The following is a 26,834-nucleotide window of genomic DNA, read 5'->3' on the forward strand; positions in this document are numbered from 1 at the left end:
ATCACAAATATAATTTTTAAAATGTAACTAATTTTAAAAGTCATACTTTCAAAGAACACTTAATAGAAAAAATTATGTTAAATGAAAAAATAGATACACACATAATTTGCACATAAAGTGATAAGCAAAATATTAACCTGTTTGTGTGTGTATATATATATATATATATAAAATGCCTTAGTGTGTGTGTGTATATATATGTATACATGTATACATATATATACACCATATATACTAAGGAGTTCTATATGACAATGAAAATCTATACAAAAAACGCGAATGACAGTGGGTAGGAAAAATATTTATTTTCTTATTTCTGAATACTTTTCTATAGTTTTTAAATATTCTATAATGAAAAAACATTACAACTAAACTGAGAGAGAAATTACTTACTCTGTTGGCTCTCCTTCATCAGGTAAAATGTTTCTGGTACACTGAAGAAGATAATTTCGAAGAAATAAACCCCTTAATGGATGCTGCACACCACGGCACATTTCTACCAAATCTTTCAAAATATCTTTCCTAGACTGAGGAAATGATTTGACATATACAACTCCAACTGTGATCAACAGATAACTAGAAGAATTATAAAAAGACATCTATTAGAAATACAATATTCAAATCAAACACTTTATTATGCCCAAAATACTGTACATAAACATTAAAACAGAAATCATGTTGCTTTCTCCTGCATTATTAATGCCATCTGATTTAAAATATAACTGATTAAAATACAAAAAATAAAATAATCCACTGACCGATATATTAAAACATATATATAGCAGTCCCCTCTGAAGGATATGTTCCAAGATCCCCAGTCAATTCCTGAAACTGCAACTGATAGTATGTTTTTTTCCTATAATATATACTTAGGATAAAGTTTAATTTATAAATTAGAGATTAACAACTAATAAAATATAACATTCATAACAATATATGTAATAAAAGATATGTGGTCTCTCTCTCTCATGTCTTATAATAGTGTACTCATCCTTCTTGTTATGATGTGAGATGGTAATATGCCTACATGATGAGGTGAAGTAAGGTGACTAAAATAGGCAATGTGAGTTGGTATTAGACTACTACATAAGGGTTACCTGAACACAGCACTGACATAACATGACAGTTGATCTGATAACGAGACAATTAACAAGTGACTAACAAATAGATAGCATAAATAGTGTTGATATGCTGGACAAAAGAATGGGACAATGTAAGATTTCAACACACTACTCTGAACATTACACAATATGAAACAGTTATTTCTACTATTTTCCATTTAATATTTTTGGACCCTGGTTAATAGTGGGTAGCTAAAATCATGGATAAAGTGGAGGGTGACTACTATCTATATGCATGTGTCTGTGTGTGTGTATGAGTGTGCATGTGCATTTATTTAAACATATTAGCAAGAAAATAATTGCCATATCAATTTTTTTAATAGTCAAAACTTTATAAAAAACAACATCTATTTTTTTCTATTTCTAAAATTCTTAAACATCTATTTAAAAAGTAAATCTACTCTAAAACTTAGATAACAAAATACATACCAAAATGTTAATCTCAATTTGTTAAGAAATTAAATATTCATAAAATTGGTTTTTCAAAGAAAGGATATAACATAAAGTGGGAAATATATATGTAAAAAGCCTCCAATTCTAATTACTTACAGTCTTGGGATAATGTTCCCAGCATACTGTACAAGCTCATAAAGATCTGCCACTTTTCTTCCTTTAGCAAATTCATCTGTTAGGTAGACTTCCAAATAATGCAGTTCATCAGAAATAGCCATATCTTTTAATCATGATTAAGGATTAAAAATAAAGACAAGCCATCCTAAACAACTCTGTAACTTGTTGGACTCATTAATAACTATTAATAACTATCTTAAATTTAGGCCTGTAAAGAAAAGAGTGTTTAAACAGAAAATAGAATTTCAGTTATATTTTCCGTACTTTAAAATGAAGATTTTGGGGCTGGGGTTGTGGCTCAGTGGTAGAATGCTTGCCTAGCATGTGTGAGGCACTGGGTTCAATTTCCAGCACTGCATATAAATAAATGAATAAAATAAAGGTCCATCAACTAAAAAAAAATTTTCAGCCAGGTATGACAGATGAAGTGGGAGGATTATTTGAGTCCAGAAGTTTAAGACCAGTTCAAAATCAGCCTGGGAAATATTGCCAGACTTCTACTCAAAAAAAAAAAAAAAAAAAAAAAAAAGATTTTAAAGGATATCTGGTGAAACAAAACAGTAAATACACAATGGTCACCTGGTCAGTCTGATGAGGGTTTTAAAATGTCAAATGACTGAATTCCTTTCCATTTCAGAGTCCTATATGATAAAATCTAAGCATTAAGAACCAACTACCTAATAACTTCAATATCCTTCAAGAAAGGCCTGGAAATTGAGATACAGTAACAAACCATTTAAAGAAGTTTAAGCACAGGGCTGGAGGTTTAGCTCAGTGGTAGAGCACTTGCTTAGCACACATGTGGTCCTGGGTTCAATCCTTAGTACTGGAAATAAACTAAACAAAGAGTATTAAGAAAGAAAGTTTTCCTTTTTCCTTATTCAGCCATTTAAGTTAAGACAATGAAGAATAATATGACTCCAGAAAAGTTTAATAAAGAACAAACAAAATTGGCCTTTTCAAGAAATAAGTATGGTACAAATGTTCATTCTTCAACATTAAAAAGATACAAAGTTCATAGTAGCTCTTTGGTGATAACATAGAAGTCCGGAGTTCACCAAGCATATTAGAAGCATGTTTCAAAGCATCCATAAGCTTGTTTTTGTCCTATAGAAATACCAAAAGGATTGATGAGAATGCTTCATTTAAATAAACATTTATCTTAGTTATATCAATCCTTTACAATAAGGATTTGTTACATAATTGTTAAAGCTCTTGAAATAATTTTAACCACATAAAAATTAACATTAGGGGCTAGGGTTGTGGCTCAGTGGTAGAGTGCTTGCTTAGCATATGTGAGGCTGGGGTTCAATTCTTAGCACCACATATAAATAAGTGAATAAATAAAGGTTCATTAACAACTAATATATATACATATTATAACTAATATATATACATATTACAACTAATATATATACTCTTCAGAGCTGTATAGAATGACTACCATGTAAGCATGATTTCCTCCTGTATCCTTCAAACCCTCACAGTGCCCACTTAACTCAAACAGACAATTCCTTGAAATACAAGAAACAGTGTATACACAAAAAGAAGCAAGCAATAACAAACCTATTTTCTCCATTCCATGAAATTTATTTTTCTTTCCAAATAACCCAAAAATCAGTAAAATATAAGAGCATTAGAAAGCATTCTAAAGCATAATTCTAATGCATAAACCTGCAGTCTACATATATCTTTCATATTTTCATTCTTACCATTTAGAAATTGTGAGACATTATCCAAAGGTAAGACAGTATCACCACCACCACAATTTATGGCTTGTGGTACAATGGTACTTATTTGGTTCAATTCCTTAACTTTTAGTCCAGCCAGGCACGGTGGCACACACCTGTAATCCCAGCAACTCAGGAGGCTGAGGCGGGAGGATCATGATTTCAAAACCAGTCTCAGCAATTTAGTGAGGCCCTAGGCAACTCAGTGAGACCCTGTCTCTAAATAAAAATAAAATATAAAAAAGAGGATGCGGCTTAGTGGTTAAGAGCCCCTGGTTCAAACCCTGGTATCAAATAATAATAATGATAATAATAATCTAGAGGAGCTATACTATCTATACAGATTATCTCCTATCTTTTAGAATATGAAAATTACATAAATAGGTGTAAAGTGTAATTTTATGTTAGCTTTTACATTATGATTACAGAGTATAAATTGCCAATTGTATCTATTCAGGATGGAAATTAAAGTTTCAATATAACCAGGAGAAAACAATTGAAAGAATTTAAATCCATTAATTCAAAAAATTATTTATTGAGCGCCCATTATACGTTAAGTATAGAACCAAGAAGCTAGTAATTCAAGTCAGATCTTAGTGTGGTAATGATAGTGATATATAAATAAAAGGCTTACATTCTAGTAGGGAAGACAGACAATCCCAAATCATATATAAAATTGTGAATAAACAGAGCTCTCTGTTGAAACTGCTCTACATACTTCAGAAAGGAAGAACTGAAGACGGAAGCTTGTAAACACTGAAGATTAGATTTACCAGAAGCAGTGGTACTACAAATTTTCAGAAAACACTGTAGATGTTTCCTGAGAAACCTTCAGTCTACATATATCTTTCATATTTTCATTCTTACCAGGCATCTCTTCATCTGGAAGGACTGAACCTTCACAGCCTGTATGGCTTCATCCAAGAGCTTCTCCTGCTCATCTTGAGGTGACTGCTGTGTTGTAGGCTGAAATTTAAAAAAAATAAAAACTTTTATTAATATTTCATAATAATTTTCTTCTAGCAAATTTTTTATTTCTATAGTTTGAATCTTAGCCTATCTCCAACACTTTAACATTAAATTCCAGTTCTACATCTTAAACTAATTTATCAATTTTTGACAACTACTGAAAAAACATGTTGGCCTCAAAGAAATTTATGGTAATTTCTTGCTATATTCTGCTAATACGCTCTGAATCCAATTAGAAAACAGCCATCCAACCAATCTAATACTTGTGATAGATAAAGTCTTATAACTTTCTAAAACACTCTCCCTTTAGGCTACTTTTCATCTGCATTTAGATCAACTACTTTATAAGAACACTGACACCCCATCACATTAGGCAATATATATATATATATTAACAAGGAACTACAGAGCTTAGAAATATAATAACTGAAATTGTTGTTAGCAACTTATAGTAGGAAATGAAAAGAGTATTTTCCTCAAATAGCCAGCTTATGTCATTTCAAATATATAGGTCAATAGCTATAATGGACAAACTATATCTACTCTGCTATCTAGTCAAAAGGCTGCCTAAAACATGAATTAATTCTTCCTATCAAGTAGAATTAACCATTCCCTCATGTTATATAAACACTGTGTTTACATCTGTACCACAACATCCATCAGGTTACAATTATAAATGATGATCACTTTCATACACTTGGGATTCAACATACATATGCATGCTTTATAAATGTTGACTTCATGAAAAGCTGGTTTTAAAACATTTAGATTGTGTATTTAATATAAATTACTAAATAATCAACAGGTGAATGGATAAACAAATTGTAGTTTACAATATATACAATGAAATTATTATTTAATCATATAAAGGAATGAAGTTGCCTGGCACAGTGGCACATGTCCAGCAACTCGGTACGCTGAGGCAGGAGGATCACAAGTTTGAGGCCGGCCTCATGGCAAATTAGCAAGGCCCTATCCAACTTAGTGAGAACCAGTCTCAAAATAAAAAACAAATAAATAAATAAGTCTGGGGATACAGCTCAGTGGTAAAGTGCCCCTGGGTTCAATCCCTAGTATTAAAAAAAAAAAAAAAAAATTTATATAGGAAATTCATTTGCTAGAAAACATTACACTAAATAAAGAAGACATACACTAAGAGTCACATATTGTCTGAGTCCATTTATATGAAATATCCTGAACAGATAAATTATCCATAGAAACAGAAAGGTGGTTATCAGCAGGGAGGGTGGGGGAAATCACTTTTTTTTTTTTTTTTTGTAGTTGTAGGTGGACAGAATGCATTTACTTTGTTTTGTGTTTTTGTTTTTTAAATGTGGTGCTGAGGATAGAACCCAGTGTCTCATGCATGCTAGGCAAGCACTCTGCCACTGAGCTATAGCCCCAGCCCAGAAATCAGTATTTTATGAGTTCCATTTTTGAAATGATGAAATGTTTTAGAATGAAGTAGCGGTGGTAGCTATACAGTATTTCAAATTTATGAAAATGCCACTGAACTACTCATTTTAATATGGTTAATTTTGTCAATTTCTCTCCAATTTTAAAAAACAAGAAGTCTCTTACATAATAAGTTTAAAAAGGTAGAAAGCAAAGACATTTGCATAAATGTGAAAGTAAAATCTGGTCTGTTTCATATCCAAGACTATCGAAAAAACACTTCATTTTGAGATTAGTGAAACACGAGCCATATAAAACCCATTTCGGAACTATAATCATTTATTTTAAAAAATATTGAACTTTCTCTTGGTGGTTTAATTTTGGGAAGAGGAAAAAAAATTAAGTAAGCAGCAAAGCCCTGTATCTCCTTTAATTATGACAAACTCCAATGAACTGAATTCCTCTGCAGTCTACCTCAGATGCATAAATAAATTTCAAAGAAAAAGTTTAAATCCTTTTAATCCTCACTTTAAAAGATCGTTAATTTATACAGCAGAACTGTAAGTATAAAATTTGGTTTCAGAGTTAAGGAGAACACCAGCATTTAAGGATTTTAACCTAAAGAAATTTACTATTATTCAAGGGCTAGTCCTCTAAGAACTTCAGTAAACCAACCTATTGTGGATTTTTTGGGGTATATTAACTCTAGGTAGAATAGATTTAATAATTAGAATCAATAGACTACATTAAGGTCAAATGGTCAATTTAGAAATAAGTAGCAATGCATCAGGATATTTTTATAACATTTGTTTTTATTGAGGTAAGATGTATTTAAATTTACCATTATAATCACTTTTAAGTGTACAGTTTTGTGGCATTAAATACATTTACAATATTGTACAGTACCACTTTCTTTCTCCAGAACTTTTTCATCTTTTCAAATGGAAACTGTATCTATTAAACAGCAAGAGCAACAGCAACACCATTACCACACCACACAGCACCATACCACACCCCAGGTTCCCTGCCAGGCAATTGTACTTTGTGTTTTAAGTACTCTAGATACCCCATATAAATGGAATCATACAACATTTTTCTTTTTTGTCTGGTTTATTTCACTTAGCATGATGTATTCAAGGTTCATCTATTTGTACTATGTATCAGAATTTTCCTCCTTTTTTAGGTTGCCTATTCCACTGTATATACATACCACATTTATTTATTCACTTATCCATCTATAAAAATGTGAGTTACTTCCATCTTTTGGCTACTGTGCATAATAATTTTTATTACAAAGCATATAAAATAGTTCCTTAAAATTTGAATAGAATGACTAAATTCTGTGGACCTATAAACAAATGAATACTATTTTAGCAAAATTCTTCTATTTTGTATCAGCTAAGCTTAAAGTTAATAGAAAAAGTAAATATAAATGTAAAACATTACCAAAGACAACTTGTTACAAAGTAGGCTACAAATTTTTAAAAAGCTATAGTAAAGAAATATATTTTCACATTTTATCAGTGTAGTTGTGCTACAAATGGCTATTCTAAGGGCTATTCTTAATGCCCTTTCTAGGAAGTGTCACACAAAGCAGGGACAGTTATATCACAAACATCCTATGATTAAACACAAGCCAAGGAACCAACCAATGTCTCCTCATTCATGAAAGTGGTTTTCCATTTGCAAATATCTGTGCATTTTACAGCTCATGGATCAGAGAAAAATGGATACATTATAGATTCAAAATCCAATTAACATTTGTGATAAGGCCCATTTTGCCTTTAGACCCACAAACAGCCCTCAAGTCTACAAAACCACTCTCCATTTAAAACAATGTACTTTTAATTTACTCTTTCATAAAAATGAAGAGATTTTCATCAATATTTTGGGAAGTAAATGACACAAATAAAATGTGCATAGCACGTAGTAATCACTTAAACTGTGATACAATAATTATTTAGATGCAATTACCTCCACACCTTGTAGCAACCTACTTGTTAATTTTCCCACTCACAGGCTGAGATGTAAGCTGACAATACAAAGCAAATCAATTGCAAAATGAAAACTAATCCTAAAAAAGACACAGAATACTATCATGTTAATAAAAGTGCTATTTTTATAATGATGATATAACACAAATTAACAATTTTCAATAAGAATTAAGGATAATGAGGTGATGAGCACTTTAAAATATAATTTGAGCTGGGAATGTAGCTTTGTTGTAAAGTGCTTGCAGAGCATGCCAGAACAGGAGTGGGGACGGGCTCAACTACCAGCCCTGCCCCCCCCCCAAAGACCCACAAACAAAAGGCCCATAATTTTAATGTCAAACTGATGTTAATTTACCAATTCATTCGCCCAAGAAACCTAGGATGGAGTACACCAAGAACATTCTATTCTCCTGGCTTCACCTATTTGCAATATCCTTTCTTCATGGTGTGGAGAATTTCCGGCCATCCTCCTCAGATATTCACGTGTTACTACTTCCTGTAGTCTTTCCCAAGGTCTCTGGGTAAAACTCTCCTTAAAACTTGGAGTTGACAGTGTTGTGAAGCAACCCTCCCACTGCATTACAGTAAGTTCCATAAGCATGTCTCCTCCACTAGTTTATATCCAATACCTAGCACAATCTATGACACTGAAAGCACACAAGATGTTCAATTAATTGAACTGGAGTCTAGATATTTAAGGTCTGGGAAGGGACAAAGAAACCAACATTTATTTTCAGATGCAAAAATGACTGATATTTGCCCAAAGTACTTGCTCAAAGCCTGAGTACTTCCCCAGGTCACACACAGTGACTGTGAGAAGACCAATACCTAGGCTTCCTTTTTCAATTTAATTTATGAGGACTGGACTGTGTCTGGCTAACTGCTCAAACCTTGTTGGCCCAGGACAGAAATGACGTGCACAATAAGAAGATCCTCAATTAAGTGCTTTTCATTACAAAGCACTAAAATATCAATCCACAAACATCAAGAAACAGACATCCTAAAATTAAAAGTTTACATTAATTATGTATCATTTCCCAGTTGTAGAAATTCTGAGAAATAAAAATCACTTTGTAAGTCAATACATTATATGAAAGTAGTATTGTCAAAAATTTAATCCTGATTTCTCTTATTAAATGACATTTAAAAGTGAAATCTGTGTCGAGGTTTACAGAAACCTGTCTACAAAGAGTGAATAATGAGATAATTAAAACTGACTACAAAACATCAACATCCAAAAGAATCGTTTATACAATACACACACCAAACGCTAATAAAATGCAAGTGACAACTTGCCTTTGTGGAAACTACACCCAGGATTCATATTTTGAGGAAGTTCAAGCTTATCGGCCAATGCCACACCACGATTTGCTACCATCACAGAGAGGCTTAAAGAAAATGACTACTTCCAACAAGAAAAATACTTGGATTTCATCAAAGGGAAGACAACCAAGCCAGGGTGTTCAAATGAACAAATGAAAAAGCAGTCTCCTTTCTAACTGCCAGGATTAGTGGAAGATAACATGAGTCCTTCTAGGAAACAGGTCCCTAGAATTCACTGACAAGCACGGCAGCGCAAGGGGTCTATGAGGCCAAGAAAGGCCGGGAAACCAACGCGGCCCCTCTGAAAGCTATTTTTTTGCAGAGAAAAGGGTGTGGGGATGGCTGAACACAGCTAAGCACAAAGGTGGAAATGCACCATCTGGGCGGGTCCCAGAGCTACACCATAGGCTCTGGCGCTCTCCAAGCCCCCAACCCGGTTGGTAGCTTAGACCTGGGACTCGGGCTCCCCTCTTGGAAGGGAGGTGGCCGATTCCACTTAAGCAGAAGCCGCAGGTATTCACAGACCCACAAAATCTACAGGTCGAGACACCCCCTCAGAGAAGTCGCCTACTCTCAGAGCAACGGCCGCAGCCAGGGGCCACCGCCCACCCCGGCCCATAGCAGACTGCTTGCGGCCTTCCTCGGCCTGTCCCCTATCCGGCAGGCCAAGCCGGGCTGGTCTTAGCCCCAGTCGAACTGCTGGGCCCCTATTCCGCCCGCAGGGCTCCCGATCGGCAGGAGAAAGCAGAGGCTACAAAAAGGGTCTGCCCTGGGTCTGCCTTCCCCTCAGCACTCACCATGGCGACTCCCCCGAGCCTGCAGCAAGCAGCACCTACCCCAAGCGGAGCCTCCCGCGATCAGGTGACGCTGCGGCCCCTCCAAGCTCCGCCCTCTTTAGCCCCGCCTTCGGGCCCTGCAGGAGGTTCCTCGATTGGCCCGCTTCTGGGAACCCAAGTCTCGCGTGTTTATTGGCCCTTGCCAATTCACGCTAGACTGATGGACCTGGGCGCCAGCCAGTCTCTCCATAGTGTGTGAGAGGGGGCGGTGCGGTGCAGGGCAGCGGGTGTTGCTTAGCGGCAGGCAGGAGACAGCAGGAAGGAAAGGCGGGTTCAACGAGTTTGTTAGGAAGGAAGGAGTAGAAGGAGGGGGAGCCGCCTGCCCACATTCACTGTATCCGCCTAGATCAGCACACTCGTGTTGCACCTGCGCAGAAGAAGGACCAGGATTGGTTTGTGGGGCGTTCTCAACTTGTTCCAGCCAATCCAGATGTGCCGGGGGTGGGGTCCTGACTCTCACTGGCTGGCGCTGCGTCTGCGCGCGGGTTTCGTCGTCCACAGCTGTTCGCGCGTGTAGTGCAGGCTAGCGCCATGGAGTCGGGGTTGATTGGGCGCTTAGCCCCGCGCCTGGGCCTCACTAAACCTGAAGTGCTGAGGTGAGTCCGGCCGCTCACTCACCGGGAGAGATCACTGTCTCACGATCCTGAGCCATTAGTTTTGGCCCGCGCCCTTTTACAGCACGGGCGGTGTGGGAATGGAGCGCAGAAGGTGGATGAGACTTAGGCCCTTCTTCAAGAAAAGGTTCACTACCGTGGACTTGTATGAAATGATAAAAAGGGTCAGTTGTAGACGTCCTTAGGAACATCCAGCTTTGTGGGATGCACGGGGGTAGGAAAAGGAACGTGTCAGGGATTTCTTCGAGTCATTCTGTAGAATTTTATTGAGGGTTTATTTAACTTAGTGACCCAAACACGGTACGGACCCTCTGGGGATCACGGTCTGCCAGTGGCAAAAACCACGTAGAACACTGCAGGATAGTGTGCCCGAGCGATTGTGGGGCAGGGCGTGGCCTGTCAGCCACCTTTAATAATAATTCAGGAAAGGCCCTGGAGGAGGTGCCTTTTGCTCAAAGACGCAATTGATGTGAGGTCCAGACATGGGAAGATGTGGCAAGAGCAGCTCAAGCAGGCAACTGTTGCAAAATCCTAGAGATCAGAAGGAACATTGCAGGTCCGAGGTTCAAAAACACCTTTGCAGCCAAAGGTTAAGCCCGGGAGGGAGAAGCAAAAGAGCACTCCTTAAAAAAATTTAATTTAGGGACTGTGGCTGTCGCTCTCCGGTAGCGCACTTGCCAGGCATGTGTGACGCACTGGGTTCCATTCTCAGCACCCCATATAAATAAATAAAATAAAGGTCTATCAACAAGTAAAAAAAAATAAAATAATATAGGACTAGGTAATCGTTTAGAACAGCGGTTCTTTTTAAGTGTGGTCCCTGGACCCGCAGCAGCATTATCATTTTGGCAGTCTTTAGAAATACAAATTCTTGAACCCCACTCCACACCTACTGACCAAACTGGCCAATGGGACCCAAAATCTGTTGTCATAAGCCCCAGGGTGATTGTCCTGTAAAGTTTGAAAGCCAAGAATTTAAAGGAAGGGGAAATAAAGGAGGGACCCTGATCCAACCTGCCCACCTCTGATTGTTCTTGTTTGTTCCCATAATGGATGGAGGAAAGAAAGGTTGGGTTTTTTGTTGTTGTTGTTGTTTTTGGTTGTTTTTTTTTTTTTTTTTTTTTTTTTGAGAAATACACTTTTACCTGAAAGCACTTGGAAAGTGATGTTGGGAATCAAGGTTTTGCTACTGTCCTTTAAAACTTCCCCTCAGCACAGAATGTGAACTTCATTCTCAACCCCAAATAAACTTGCATAGTAGTTAGGCTCAGGATGAAGTCCATCCAGCTGTATTCATTGTTTACATAATTGTCAGACAAACTTCTGAAAATAGGGTTTTTTCCTTTAATACCACTATTTTATTTATTTTTATGTGGTGCTGAAGATCAGTCCCAGCACCTCACACATGCTAGACAAGCTTTGTACCAATGAGCTACAACCCCAGCCCCTTTTTTTGTTTGGTTTTTTTGTTTGGTTTTGGTTTGGGTACCAGGATTGAGTGCTTTACCACTAAACCACATCCCCAGCCCTTTTTGAGACAGGCTCTCAAGTTGCTTAGGTCCTTGCTAAGTTGCTGAAGCTGGCTTTGAACTTGCCAGCCTCCTGCCTCAGCCTAGGATTATAGGTAGGTGTGTGCCACTACTCCTGGCCTGAAAAAGATTTTTGATTTGCATATTGCCTTTATAGAAAAGCAGAGGAGTACTTGAGACTGTCCCAGGTGAAGTGCATTGGTTTATCTGCACATATCACAGAAACCAGCAATGCAGTCATGTGCCTGGACCTTGCTGCTTCCTGGATGAAATGCCCCTTGGACAGGGTAAGTAGGTCCCATCAAATGTCTGAATAACCTAGCACAACACTAGAGCTTAGCTGTTATATTTTACTTTTTGTTAGATTAGACCCAGTTAAAAACTTTTCATGTTTTAGAATTTTGGTTATTATTATATGTTATTCTAGATAAAACTTTAGACTCATTTTGTCAAGTTGGCAAAAAAATATTTTTTGCAATGTTTTCTCTTTACTCTTTATTTCCCTAACCACCTCTTTATTCATAGAAGCCATCTCCCAAGGGGTTGTTAGCTTGATCTCCTGAAGCACATATTTTGAATCTCTGATCCCCATCCCCCACTGTCACAGTGATTAAGAGAAGCAGCTTTGGCGTCGGAAGAGTCAACAATGTTGAGATCAAATCTTAACACCATTCACTAGCTCTGTGAGCCACCAGAATCTTCAACCATAGAGATAAAAATGTTCATTTCACTGGGTTGTTATTATTATGATTAAACAATATTACTGTATGTAACACCATTAGCAATATGTGTGTCATGGTGGATACAATCATTAAATGGTGTAAATGTTAAAAACAAAGCTGTTTGTAGCTTGAGGTTAGACTCTCTTGAGCCCTGACCTCAAGCTACACTATTCACTTAATAGACTTGTTCACTTTAATAACTTTTGGCTTTGAAAATGCACCTTTATTTCCTGGAGTGCTCTTCTGGAAAGCTCCTATTTGTCTTACATGACATGACCCCACCTTGTTGTTATATATATTTATTTATTTTTTACTTGTAAAAAAGATATGTGGACACATATCTTTATTTTATTTTATTTCATGTGGTGCTGAGGATCGAACCCAGGGACTCTAGCGTGCCTAGGCGAGTGCTCTAGCTCTAAGCCACAATCCCAGCCCCTGCTGTTATATTCTTTATGAAGCTCTCCTTAATTCTCTCAGAGTTGTTTCCCGTAGTTATTGATTGTCCTGTTTTTTTCTCTCCTGGTTTCCTTCTCTTCTCCCTTTCCTTCCTCCATTACATGCACCCTCCCCATATCCTTTTCACCACTTTCCTCGTTCTTTTTCCCAACCATTTGTACACTGGGCACCTTTGTTGAAAAACAAGTAACCTTATATTTGTTCCCATGTTGTTGTTGTTTTTAATTATTTGTGCATATGCATAACTACCTTTCTATTTTAAGAGCTTCCTGACTAGGACTAGGTAATCCTTTAGAGCAGCAGTAGTCTGCTTGACATGATTACTGATTTTCTATTAAATGAAGTTAAACCTTTAATTAGAGTGATTTGCCACAGAATTAATTTTGAAAAGTTTATGCTGCTTATGAATTGTTTAAATCATAGAATTTATTATTTGTGTTTTTCCTTTCAAAGCCTTATTTAATTAAACTTTCTGGTTTGAACAAGAAGATGTATCAGAGCTGTCTTAAATCTTTTGAGTGTTTACTGGGCCTGAATTCAAATGTTGGAATAAGAGACCTAGCTGTACAATTTAGCTGTACAGAAGCAGTGAACATGGCTTCAAAGATACTGCAAAGGTATGGGCATAAAGAACCTTAACTGAAAGTGCATGCTGTAGATAAAGCAGAATCATACAGTGATCTATTCGGGTTAACTTTCAGTCTTAAAAAAAAGAACTTAAGATGCTAAATCAAAGAGTGTTTATCTCATATATTTAAAATATATTGTAAGTTCTGATTTGCATTTTCAGTTCCTTTTGAAATACTATTTCCTAACAATTCTACAAATACACTATTCCCCCAGTTACGAGTCCAGTCTTCCCCAGACACAACAAGTAGATCTTGACTTATCCAGGCCACTTTTCACCACTGCTGCACTACTTACAGCATGCAAGTAAGTATTTCTATTAACATTCAGAAAAGCTTTCAAATTTTTAAGTGGGTTTTTTATTCACAAAGAATACTTCTAACTTTGGTTGATTTTAACTCAGAACATATTTTCCCCTATAAATAACACTAGGAATATTGGCTAAGTGACCAGATTCTCAGTTATCTCATAATGTACCCATAATGTAGCTGACAAGTTGGAACTAGGGCTGCCAGAAGCTCATTTGCCAAGTGGCAGCCATATATGTAAGATGGATATTCTAATTTCAGAGTCTGCTTTTTATAAGTGATGAAATCTGTCAAAACAGTGGTCATGTGTGATTTTCTAGTCTTTTTTTTTTTTTTAATGTTAACTGTTCTTCAATTCATCTTAAAATTATGGGTTATCTATGTATATATCAAATTGTTACCTAATTGTCACAAAATTACATGTGCATTTTAATTCTATTCATCTAATAAACAAAGAGCTTAAAAAGGCAAATTTGCATGTTGCTAGCTAATGACATGTTTAGAATAAAGGTAAAACACTGTAAACAGTTGGGTTTTTTAATAAAGCATAGGCAAAAAGAAATAAATTTATAATCTAGGGCTGGGGTTGTGACTTGCCTAGCATGTGTGAAGCACTGGTTCGATCCGCAGCACCACATAAAAATAAATTAAAAAGGGGGCCTGAGGTTGTGGCTCAAGTGATAGAGCGCTCGCCTAGCACCTGTGAGGCACTGGGTTCGATCCTCAGCACCACATAAAAAAATAAAATAAAGATAGATAGATAAGGTCCATAAACAACTAAAAAAATTTGTTTTTAAATAAAGGTATTGTGTCCACCTACAACTAAAAATTAATGTTTTAAAAAAATTATAATCTGGTTGGTCAAAGAAGAAAGCTGTGCTGGTCCTGATGTAAGCATTTATGAAATTCTTTCATAGGATTCTAAAGTTAAAAGTGGATAAAAACAAAATGGCAGCCACATCTGGTGTAAAAAGAGCCATATTTGATCGACTATGTAAACAATTAGAGAAGATTGGGCAGCAAATTGACAGTGAGTATTCTGTAATTCAAGAATGTATCATTTGAAAATGTGGACTTGCTGGTAAAAGTAAGATATTTTTAAACTTGTAAACTGGCTATTTTCTAAATTCTGTACTTAATGTGGGCCAGATAATGTTTTTAGTGAGAAAACTGATTTTTGTATTTTTCAAGTAAAACAAAACAAAAAAAAAAACCTATGATTCCATGAATTTATACCTGGAAAATTGATTTTTTTTTTTTTAACATGCTGTAATGTAAAATACCATCTGCCATATACATAAGCTAGGATACAAGTGGTTCTCAAATCTCATAAGAGGAACAGCAAGAAAAGGGCAAGATCACTTGCCTTCACCTTATCCTGCTATTTTTTTTTTCATCGAAGTATCTAATTTTTATTTGTGATTCAAAATACATCCAAATACTAAAATTGAAAATAGGAGGAAAAGTAACCTTGATAACACTTTTTTCTTTCCATATAGATAGAGAACCTGGATATTTATCTAGTCCACCCCAGAAGAAAAAGAAAATAGTGGTTGAACCACCAGTGAAGGGTAAGGCTTACTAACACCATAATGACATTGAAATTAATGCAGTGTGATTAAGGCAGACTGCAGTCCTGTGCTGCTGTAGCAGCTCCCCTGACAAAGAGTATAAATCCTGACCATTAATCATTTGACACGACCAGTTTTCCAAGCAATCAGTGGAAGTAACAGAAACATTATGTAATTAAGAATGTGTCTGAAGCCAAACTGCCCAGGTTCAAGTCCTGCTTTCCTACTCTTAAGAGCTTTTGACAAATTTAGCAGTTTTTTGAACAAAGAACCTCATGAATTGGACAACAGTCAAATCCGAAAGAAGTTCAGAGGGTTGCAAAAAGCAGTATGAACAGTAAGATTTTATAGACTGAACCTGGAAGTAGAGAAATCACCTAATTGACTATGGCTAAGCATTTTTCTCTTTGAGCATAATCAGATATCCGGGATGTCCCTAGCTGGTTTTTGAGGCTTTTTTTTTTTTTTAATCTTAGCTTCAAAAAGGTAAGTTCTAGTTTGCTTACATAGAAAATCCAGCTATCTCATATTTGTTTTAACACTACCTACAAGCTGGGTGATTTTTTAAAAAGTCACATAATTTCTGTGAATCTCAATTTCCTAATCCTTAAAATGTGATTAATATTAGAACTCACTTCATAGGATTGTGATAAGGGTTAGATGAGATACTGTTTAAAGTGCTCAGTTCAGTGCCTATTAAACACAAAAAGTGATAAATGTTGACTACTATTAGATGTCTTGGAATGCTTGGAGTAAATGTAGAAAAAAGTGATATGCCATTTCTGTATTTTATTACCTTGATTAATTGAAATAAATACTTTAAACAAATTTGCTTTTTTTTTTTCTATTTCATATGTAAACATAGGAATTTTAAAGCTAGTTTTTAACCTTTTCTCTCACAGAAATAGAAAAAGTAGTAGAGATCCCACATACATCTCAGAAAGATGAAGATCTGACACAGGATTATGAAGAATGGAAAAGGAAAATTTTAGAAAATGCTGTGAAAGCTCAAAAGACTACAGCAAAGTGATTGCAGTTTCCAGACTGGTATGTGCTGCAAACCTATGGTACACTGCCACTTCCAGGAAGATTTTAGGACTTTGGGATTTTGTTTGAACTTTTATAACAATACCCTATTGCCTTCATAGTAAAGAAGCCAGCGCTAGGGCTAATTTCTGTTCTGGGCTATGGGCTGGCCCCTGCCTTGACAATATTAAATCAACTACAATACTTCAGCTCTCCACAGGTCTCCACTGTCCCACAAGATGTAATAGAAACCACTTTGCTTTTCGATTGTGTTTTAAGCTAAAGGCAGTTTCCATTTCTATCTGGAATATAAATTTCAGGCTGAATGGAATCTTACCAATTCTACTTAAGTTGTGTGTGTTTTTTGGTTTGACTAAATATATTGTACAGCCTATATTAATAAATGTTATTTTTATATACACTCAGATTGCAGTTGTCACCAGTTTGGAAGAATCCTTGTTAGGCCAGAATCTGTCCACTCTTGCAGGGGGAGAAAACAAGTTCCTGTATGTTCATAGAATTAAAAACTTGGGACTTAACGGGTTAAAATCTACACACTTCAAAATGTAACCTTCATAAATTGTACTTAATTTTAAATTATGGAAAGGTCTATTATAGAGGTTAGGAAGTTGCTTGGCATCATGCCACACATGATTTTAACTAAAATTAAAAATATATGATCTAATTCAATACTTCCATGATGGTATGAATTTCCATGATAATATAATTGCATTCAATTTTAAAATCTATTCACATTGGCCTCAGAAATAATAGTTGCTTTTTGTCTGCTACAAGTGGAATGATTCAGGGTGTTTTTTTTTTCTCTCCTACCTTTTTTAATTCTAGAAATTTATCAAACTAAAGCTAAAGGAATACCATAGTCATATTACCTCAACAAAGGCATATTTGGCAAACCCCATGGTATTGGGAAATGAACATGAGCTTTAGAACCACACACACTTGGATTTAAATTCTGGCCAGGAGTGATGGTACATGCCAGTAATCCAACAGCTTGGGGAAACATAAGTTCCATAATTTTTAAAATGAAAATTCAAGTGATTTAGTCAGGAAGATTGCAGGTTTGTAGCTAGCCTCAACAACTTAGCAAGGCTATAAGCAACCTAGTAAGGCCCTGTCTCAAAATAAAAGAAGGTGGGGATGTGGCTCAGTGGTTAAGTGCGCCTTAGTTCAATTCTTGGTACAAAAAATAAATTCTGGGGCTGGGGATGTGGCTCAAGCGGTGGCGCGCTCACCTGGCATGCGTGCGGCCCGGGTTCGATCCTCAGCGCCACATACAAACAAAGATGTTGTGTCCGCCAAAGGCTAGAAAATAAATGCTGAAAATTCTCTCTCTCTAAAAATAAATAAATAAATAAATTCTGTCTCTGCCACTTCTCTCCTAAGAAGAGTTCAACACTTTAATAAGCCTGTTTAATGCTTATAAAATACATGACATATAGGAGGTATCCACTAAGTAGTAGCTTTTGTTATTAATTTGAACTAATATGGATAAGGGGATCATCCCTATTTATTTTAAAAGCTTACATAATTTGTTTTTATTTGGTGCCAATATTTAAATTTCTAGCTTTGAACCAAAAGCAATGTATTCACAGTATCACATGCTAGGCAAACGCTTTACTACTGAGCTATATCCCCAGCCCTCCCTTTTTTAAGTGTACTGTTCAGCAGGGTGTCTTGATCCAAATGCCCTTTTAGGGCAGGAGTCCATTGTTTTGCGACCAATCTCCAGAATTTTTTTCATCTTACAAAACTGCCAATTAAACAATTCCCCATTCTTCCCTTTCCCAGCCCCCAGACACATTCTTTTTGTCTCTGAATTTGATTGGGTACTTCATATAAGGTATTTCTTTGAGATTTATTTATTTTACTTAGCATAATGTCTTTAAGATTCATCCATATTGTAGCATGTCAGAATATCCTTCCTTTTCAAGGTTGAATAGTTAGTCCATTTACTTTTTCCCCATCTATTCATGAATCAATGGGATGCATGTGTTGCTTCCTCTTGGTGGTTATGACTAATGCTGCTGTGAACATGGATTTATAGATACTTCTTGGCAATACTGGTTTCAGTTCTTCTGGGTATGTACCCAGAAGTGGTGTTATTGAAATGTGGTAATTCTATTTTTAAATTTTTGAGGAGCCTTGATATTGTCCATTTCACATTTCCATCATTAGTTCCCATCAGTAGTCCCTACGTGCTCACCAATGCCGATTATTTTTGTTTTATTTTCCTGTGTTGGTTTTGGTTTTAGGTTTTTTTCATAGTTGCCTTCTTAGTAGATGTGAGGTATCTCATTGTGATTTTAATTTGCATTTCCTAATGATTATGTTAAGCATATTTTCATGTGTTTAGTAACTCTTCATATTTTCTTTGTAGAAATGTCTATTCAAGTCCTTTGCCCTTTTTTCGGTAGGGTTGTTTAGTTTTTGTTGTTGGGTTGTAGTTCGTTATATATTATAAATACTAACCTTTATATATTGGGGAAATTGGAAAATGTTTTATCTTGTTCCTTAGATTGTCTTTTCACTCTGTTATATCTCTCATGCAGTTTTTAATTTTGATGTAATCCACTTGGTCTATTTTTACCTTTGTTGCCTGTGCATTTTGCTCATGTTCCAAAAAAATCATTGCCAAATCCAATGTTATGAAGTTTTTCCCATTTTCTTCTAAGAGTTTTATAGTTTTGACTCTTACTATTAGATATTTCATTCATTTTGAGTTTATTAGCACATTTACTTTGAAATTACACTATTAAGATGAGATTCTGGTAAATCTGAAATTTCTGAGCCTTATTCATGTGTGAGAATAAATTTTCTTTAAAGGCAGGTATTAGTAATTATTTTGATTATTTATAATGTAGCAGAGGGAGTGGGGAATTGCTGAAAGCAGTCTTGGTCCAAATGCCCTTTTAGGGCAGGAGTCCTTTTTACAATTTTCCAATACATTCACACCCCAGTGATGGAAGATTATACCCCAGTAATGGAAGATTACTAATTAGTAAATCCATCTGTTTCAGTACTGTTTTTATATAAAAAACTTTTGGAGGCTCAGCTCTATCAAACTTAAAATTAAATTCCCTCAATGACTCTGAATTATCTTTTTACTTTTATTCAAATAAAAGTCCAAACAAAGTCCACACTTAACATTGGGTTGCTAATTTTTAGTTGTAAAAGCAATACATACATGTTCATTGCTTAAAAAAGGAAAAATTCAAATGATTCAGAAAGTTATGAAGTAAAAAGTAGAATACCCCTTCCCACTCATCGGCTTTTTGGACCGTATTGTGAAGTTTTTTGCATATCCTTGAGTTTTTAATGCACATATAAGCATATGTCTCTTCAAATGGGTTGATGCCATACATATGTTCTATAATTTTAAAAAAATTACATATACATATATATGTATATATATATAATTTTTTTTAACTGTAGGTGGAATCAATACCTTTATTTTATTTATTTGTACATGTGCTGAGGATTGAACCCAGGGCCTCACACATGTTAGGCGAGTGCTCTACCACTGAGCCACACCCCCATCCCATGTTCTATAATTTTTTAAATGAGAAGATGACTTTTAGTAGATCTAGATCTATCTTTAATAGCTGTGAATTATGCAAAATTTATTTAACTCAAACTTTCATTGAGTCATTAGCAACAGTGCTATAGTAAAAAAAAAAAAAAAATTGTATAAACCTCTGCATATTTTTTCAAGTACTAAGAGATAAATTTCCAAAAATAGAATTGCTACATAAAGTGTAGGTGCCAATATTTAAATGGAGAAATGACATTTTTCCCACACCCTTACAAACTTTTCACCAGCCTTATAAATGAATAAGGTAGACCCTGATACCTTTTAGTTTCTCTGCCCAAGAATTTCCAATGACTATTCATCAAATGAATAAAGTCCCATTAGAAATAGTTGATACTAGCACTGTTCTAATCTAAAATATTTTGAGGTAAGTACACACCGGCAAGTAGAGAACTAAAAATATCCATAAATTCAAGCTTCATAAAAACTCCTTTTTTTAATATTTATTTTTTAGTTATAGGTGGACACAATATTTTATTTTTATGTGGTTCTGAGGATCAAACCCAGTCCCTCATGCATGGGCAAGTGCACTACAGCTGAGCCACAACCCCAGCCCTCATAAAAGCTCCTTTGAGTTTCAAATTGGGGGCTAAATGTCATATTACCTCTTATTTGTGTAGATTCATATTATTTCCCAAGGATCATACGTCCCAGAGATAAGAACTGTTGTACAAAGGGAAACTACAAAATATCCTAATTAACTTCTATAGGCTGCCCTCAAAAAACTTTTTCCAGAAAAATAACTGACACTTAAAAAATAAAACATTTTACCAAATTGTTAGTATTGTCTCAGATAGTTTCTGATGTTTACTTATTAATTGGCCAAGTTGGAGCAGGCCTGGAGGTGCTGACACTGAAAATCTGACCTTTCCTAAGAGGGTTAGCTTCCCAGACAAAAGTTACAACTTGAGAACTGCACCATCAGGATAACCTCTCCATCTTTTGCTTCCTTCTCTACACCAAGAAAATTCTTTATTCTGGACGGGAAGAATCCTGGAAAGGCTGTGAAACTGCTGCATGTCTGATTAAAAATTAAAAATCACTACACCAACTAAACTTGAGAAGGTATTGGTAACTTGAGAAGGTATTGGGAATAGCACAAGAATCAAAACCAAAGAAATTAAAAAGAATGTTTCAAATAATAAAGTGTTCCTCTTAATCGCTATAAGTTGGGAAAGTGTTCAAATATACACAGAAGTTAGTAAATATGTTGCTTGCTACATTGAGAAGATTTCAGTGAATGGATGATTTCATAAATGCTTACAATAAATGTTTAAAAATGCCCCTACATTTTTTGTCTGTTTAAGTATGAAGTGAGATGTCTTTCTGCCCTTTTCACATGAATTGTCTGTTTAAAGAATGACAACACTGAAAGTAGTATGTCCTTACTACAGCAGTAAGAGAGCAGTTTTCCTTTATTGCTTCATAATGTAACATTCCTGTATTTCTCTCAGCTGAACATCATTACATTATATTTTATAGATCAGCTTCCAGGCTTACAAAACCAGAGATTCATACCCAAGAAAAGGGAGTCAGGACGGGACAAAATTAGGAAAGAATGAAGGTATGTAGAGTTTAAAAAACACATTCCGAATTATCAGATTTAGCTGTAACAGTTGATATATTTCAAGATTGCAAACGATACTAAAGAATACACATCAATGTTGATTCTCAAAGGGAGCATAAATTAAAACAAATTTGAGGATTACTGTCCTAAGCCCACATAGCTTGACACTAGAGCAGGAAGTCCAAGATAAATCAAACGTCTAGGAATTCTTGTTTTGGCATTCTTTGTACTGGAAGAGATAATAATAATATATCTTTGTGTCTAATGAGTTCTTTAATCACATTAAATTTAGAATTTAATTCGATTCTATGCAAAGTAGGACCTTTCCTACCTACCTAAGCATGCCTACGCTTATTGTCAAAAGGAGGAATACTTGAAAAGTAAACACAGCATTTCAAACCTAGTGATCTTACAAGGCAGAAACAAAGCTCCTAAGATATTTTCTTTATAGCCACTTTTGTCCAGAAGGCAATAGCCAGAACTTTTTTTTACAAAATAAGAGGAATCAATAATAGTAGAAGGTCAGATTACTTAAAATCTTGAGTCATCTCTTCACATCACCACTGGCCTCAATAATTTCTGGGCCCATTGGAGCAGCAGAGTTGAAGATTAGGGACAAGTTGGAAATTTCCTTAACCTGTTCGCAGCAGCCACCACATAGAAATGTTTCTTGAGGAAAGAAGTTAAAAAAAAATAAAAAGCATATTTTTAGACCAATGGCTTTAAGAAGATATATAATGACTTAAACAAATCTACTACTTGGATTTGTTCAGAACAAATTTCTAGAATAATTATAGTCAAATAGTTATATGACCTTAAATGGTATGTTTCAAGTAAGTATGAAGTGAGATGTCTTTCTGCCCTTTTCACATGAAAAGGGGAGCACCCTAGAGCAGTGTTTTTCAAACTGAATCACAACTCACCAGTAGGTTGTGTAATCAAATTCACGGGTTGTGGGGCTGGGATTGTAGCTCAGTTGGTAAAGCATTTGCCTAGCATGTGTGAGGCACTGGGTTCAATCCTCAGCACCACATAAGTATAAATAAATAAGATGAAGGTATTGTGTCTGTCTACAACTAAAAAACATATTAAAAAAAAAAAAGCTCATGGTTTTTTTGCAAGGATCTGAGTCCGTACCAAATTGTTGGAAAGCTACTTGTTTTTAAGATATATTCTATGTCTGTGGTATGAATGAGTTCTGTTATAAACAAATTATAAAGTTTTTAAAATTTAAATAGGACTTTCTCAACCCCTATTTCAGCAGCTTGAAAAGTAGGCCTCAAGCTATAACCAGTTAGTTCAAGAGCTTCACCACTATTACCACTGAGAACCTATGCTCAACTTCATTCTGCCATTTCAAGTGTCCATATAACTACAAACTAAAAGTCACATTTATTCCAGTTAGTTTTGGTGTGTAGTTTTGTCTTGTTTTGGTGCCGGAGATCAATCCTCAGTGCTTTACCGCTGAGCTATATCCCCAGTCCTAAGTTGCTGAGGTCTTACCAAGTTGCCAAGGCTGGCCTCAAACTTGTGATCCTCTTGCCTTGCCTCCCAAATCCTTGGGACTCCAGGCATGCACCACTGCACCCAGTTAGTGTATGGTATATTTTAATCAAGTAATGGTTTTTGATATGAATAGATTTTTTCCCCTAAATTATTCAAAATCAAAATGTAAGTAAAAACTTAGCTAAAACTCTTACAAAGTACAGAAGATAAATGTTGCCTTTACTGAAAGAAAAAAATACCTTCCATTTTCTCTGGGCCATGTATTTCTGCAGCAATAGTTGGGATTTGAGACGAACTTTGGATTTCGAGGCTTTGGCAGGCAAATTATTCAACCATTCGTGTTTCAGGCATTGTGTGGCACTCATTCTGCAGCTGTGAAATCAAATAGGAGTCAAACTTTTAGTTGAGGTTACCCTTTCTAGTTGTCCAAAACTTCCATTGGATGGAAGCCTGAGTCAGTGGAACAAATTAATCATTCAGACAGATTCATGCCATATACCAAAAGGGAACTCCTTGTTATCTAAAATTTTGCTCCTTAAAATTGCCAGTAAATTGCCATCAGAATGTTCCCTGACCTCTACAGAAGTGATTAATTTCCACCACCCAGAGAGGGCTAGGAAACAGCATTAGAAGGCCATCTGTACCTCAGATTGCTCTTAATAGGTAAAAGAACCTGACACTTAAAGGAAGTTTATTTTTCCTTCCAGAGGATAATGTCAAGTGATTCTTTTGAATTAGAATTATTTTTATTCTCACATAACCTATCACCATCAGGAAAAAAACTGAAGATCACAGAACAATAAGCTGCCTTAGAGACCAGATTCTTGAGCCTTACTCCTGGGTCACTAATACTTTTGGTTATTTTCAGTTACTATTTTGTCTGAGTATCAAAAAACACAGTGGTTCAATCCATGACTTTAATAAGAGCTGAAGAAGTCAGCATAGATTTCCATCACTAAAAAAATGAGATATTCAGACCTTTATTCTGGAGAATGATGATTTTTTTTCTTGACTTTTTTTTTAGTTATAACTTGAAAATGTGACCCATTTGTAAATAATGCATTTTTCTAAAACTCTCCTAGAGCTTATGCTTCTAGTTGTTTTAAAATTGATTGTCCCTTCCTCTGCTCCCTTTATTGTTCTGAAGAAATACAGACTAAGAAATCCTAAAGAAAGAAAGGACTCAACAGGCCAGAACAGCACCCAGATTAGGGTAACCATCAGAATGGTCTATGACAAGCAGTAAAGGGTACCTCTTCTCTTTGACAAGTAGCCGGGAAACAAAGTCCTTGGCCTCCTCTGACAGCCCTTCAAAGGTGTCAGCATCGAAATCCCAGCTACAGTTCACAATGAAATTCATGGTTTCTGCATCTGTTTCCCCTAGAAATGGGGACAAACCACTGAGTCTATAGAGGAGAGAAAGAACCATCAGTTTGTGGAAGCCACATTTGCTGCACTTCAAAAGAATAGAGAAGAATCATGAGGGTCAAGCAGACCTAACCAGAATCAAAAGGCTTCAAAAGAAAAATACTCCTATTATTTCTTCATAGGATACAGTTCAGCGTGTTAAGAGAAGGAGACAGAAGGTTTAAAACTTTAGAGGTAGGAATGGTATTTGGAATAAGTTCCCTATCATTCTCACCTCTTGTCAACTCAGTATGTCCAGAATATATTAATTTTTAAAAATTTTTTATTCTAACTTGTTATATATGAAAGCAGAATGTATTATAATTCACATCACACATATAGACACAATTTTTCATATCTCTGATTGTATACACAGTACATTCACACCATTCGTGTCTTCATACATATACTTAGGGTAATGATGTCCATCTCATTCCACCATCTTTTTTACCCTTTTGCCCCCTCCCTTTCACTCCCTCCCCTTTGCCCTCTCTAGAGTTCGTCTAATCTCATACACCCACTCCCAGCCCCACTATGAATCAGCCTCCTTATATCAGAGAAAACATTCTGCATGTGGTTTTTTGGAATTGGCTAATTTCACTTAGCATTATATTCTCCAACTCCATCCATTTACCTTCAAATGACATGATTCTATTCTCTTTTATTGCTGAGTAATATTCCAATGTGTATATATACCACATTTTCTGTATCCATTCATCTACTGAAGGGCATCTATGTTGGTTCCACAGTTTAGCTATTGTGAATTGTGCTGCAGTAAACATTGATGTGGCTGTGTCCCTGCAGTATGCTGTTTTTAAGACCTTTGGGTATAGACCAAGGAGTGGGATAGCTGGGTCAAAAGGTGGTTCCATTCCCAGTTTTCCAAGGAATCTTCATATTGCTTTCCATACTGGCTAAGGAATACATTAATTTAAAAATAGTTTTCCGTGTCTCTTCAACAAGCAGGGGTCATTCAGATACTACCCTCACCTTGAGCCAAAGGGAAATTGGCTTTGTTAGGCTCCTTCTAAATTCAGGACCGAGTGGCAGGGCAACCTAAGTGTCTGACTCTAAAATTCCCCAGCCTGATGCAGCAGACACAAAGTGCAGGGATGTAGGTAGCAGTAACACAGTAATGATGAGAATAAGAAGTAAAACACGACTTTTGCCTCTAAAAAAATAGCAAAGGGGAGTCCACAGTTGTAGATAAGAAACAAGGAGAAGTGACAAAGTAAGATGACACAATAGTGTCCAACCTGCCCAGCATCCCCTTGCCTTAGCCTCTGATACATTCCAGCCCCCGGTGACAAGCACCCACATTTCTTTCCTGAAGCTTTTCCAATTAAATCTTGCTTTACTAACCAGGAAATTAATTCTACCCTCACATACACACCTGGGATTAGCCCACAAACAAGAACAAATAAAAATTGGTATATAAATAACTCAGTAAGTACTCCACAATGATTTCAGAGTTCCCTGGTAGAATTAAACTTCAATTGCCCGCAGATGGACCTTACCGTATTGGTTATTTCCAATTATTATTTTATGTCTTGAGTCTCAAAAACTCAGTGGCTCAACCCATGACTATTAACCCATGACTTTGATAGAGTGCTAAGTCCTAAGTAAGCCTTCATTATGAAGAAATGAGGTATTCAGACTTTTATTTTGGGGAATGACAACTTTATATCTTAACTTTTTTCCCCATATTAGCCTATTATAATTGGTAACTTTTGGGGCTGGGGCTCAGCAGTAGAGCCCTCGCCTAGCACGTGCGAAGCACTGGATTCGATCCTCAGCACCACATAAAAATAAATGAATAAAATAAAGCTATTGTGTCCAACTACAACTAAAAAAAAAATTAAAAAAAAAAAGAAATAGGATCCATTAGTAAATATGGTTAACTGGCTTGATTCACTCCCTTAACTGGCTATCTTCCCATCTCTCTACCCT

General features: G+C 35.9%; 2 protein-coding genes across 13 annotated transcripts in view; one reads left to right on the forward strand and one right to left on the reverse strand.

The window, feature by feature from the left end:
- Positions 1–26,834, reverse strand: part of LOC124086647 (vacuolar protein sorting-associated protein 35) — a 97,162-nt gene that overhangs the window by 15,325 nt on the left and 55,003 nt on the right. For 8 of the 11 annotated variants that reach the window (XM_058576003.1, XM_058576000.1, XM_058576002.1 and 5 more), the window contains exons 11-16: positions 24,731–24,883; positions 23,717–23,849; positions 4,289–4,387; positions 2,702–2,798; positions 1,671–1,794; positions 394–576 (exon numbers count right to left, since the gene is read on the reverse strand). In XM_058576003.1, coding sequence (XP_058431986.1) covers positions 394–576; positions 1,671–1,794; positions 2,702–2,798; positions 4,289–4,387; positions 23,717–23,849; positions 24,731–24,883 — 789 coding nt within the window. Of the gene's footprint in view, positions 1–393; positions 577–1,670; positions 1,795–2,701; positions 2,799–4,288; positions 4,388–9,899; positions 10,007–21,779; positions 22,641–23,716; positions 23,850–24,730; positions 24,884–26,834 lie in introns of those variants that run through there. The other 3 variants (XM_046435006.2, XM_046435003.2, XM_046435066.2) reach the window with 2 other exon arrangements.
- The window catches only part of Orc6 (origin recognition complex subunit 6), a 20,704-nt gene continuing 4,058 nt past the window's right edge, over positions 10,189–26,834 (forward strand). Inside the window, exons 1-7 of one of the 2 annotated variants that reach the window (XM_058576006.1) lie at positions 10,189–10,534; positions 12,239–12,368; positions 13,716–13,879; positions 14,106–14,195; positions 15,115–15,227; positions 15,697–15,768; positions 16,671–16,815. In XM_058576006.1, the coding sequence (XP_058431989.1) occupies positions 10,470–10,534; positions 12,239–12,368; positions 13,716–13,879; positions 14,106–14,195; positions 15,115–15,227; positions 15,697–15,768; positions 16,671–16,798 (762 nt within the window). In that variant the 5' untranslated portion in view covers positions 10,189–10,469 and the 3' untranslated portion in view covers positions 16,799–16,815. Of the gene's footprint in view, positions 10,535–12,238; positions 12,369–13,715; positions 13,880–14,105; positions 14,196–15,114; positions 15,228–15,696; positions 15,769–16,670; positions 21,693–26,834 lie in introns of those variants that run through there. The other variant, XM_046434869.2, reaches the window with a different exon arrangement.

Source organism: Marmota monax, unplaced genomic scaffold (genome assembly GCF_021218885.2).
Source record: "Marmota monax isolate L192 unplaced genomic scaffold, Marmota_monax_Labrador192_F-V1.1 WCK01_AAM20220418_F8-fsc00024, whole genome shotgun sequence".
Lineage (NCBI taxonomy): Eukaryota > Metazoa > Chordata > Mammalia > Rodentia > Sciuridae > Marmota > Marmota monax.